Genomic DNA, 364 nt, shown 5'->3' with positions numbered 1-364 from the left:
CACTCACATCCAGCCCCCCCCCGTCCAGCTCCCCGTCATCGTCCTCCTTGTTCTTCTCCTTGGGGGGCTCCAGGGGCTCCCTGGCTCCCGGGCCGTGAGCGCCGGCGGCCCCCCCGGCCCCAGGAGCGCCCGCCCCCTTGTCCTCGTCGTCCTCGGCGCCGGCCTTCTCGGCCTCGTCGTCCTGCGCGGCGGGCGCGGGCTCCTCGGGCACCTCCTCGTCGTAGTCTAACTCGTGCTCATCCAGGTCCCGCGTGACCGACGACGCCTCGTCCCTCAGGTCGCTCGTGCGCTCTTCCTCCCCCCCGTCCGCCTCCGCCCCGCGAGGGGGGCTCGCGGGGCCCCTGCCCGGGTCCTGGTCCTCGTC

The 364-nt window shown here is 75.3% G+C and overlaps 1 protein-coding gene across 1 annotated transcript in view; it reads right to left on the bottom strand.

Moving 5' to 3' along the window:
- The window catches only part of ZC3H18 (zinc finger CCCH-type containing 18), a 48917-nt gene that overhangs the window by 44019 nt on the left and 4534 nt on the right, over window positions 1-364 (bottom strand). The window contains 1 exon segment of the mRNA XM_077754186.1: window positions 8-358. Coding sequence (XP_077610312.1) covers window positions 8-358 — 351 coding nt within the window.

This window comes from Crocuta crocuta, unplaced genomic scaffold (assembly GCF_008692635.1).
Source record: "Crocuta crocuta isolate KB4526 unplaced genomic scaffold, BGI_CrCroc_1.0 scaffold61, whole genome shotgun sequence".
Lineage (NCBI taxonomy): Eukaryota > Metazoa > Chordata > Mammalia > Carnivora > Hyaenidae > Crocuta > Crocuta crocuta.
This window is presented reverse-complemented; position numbering and strand designations above follow the sequence as displayed.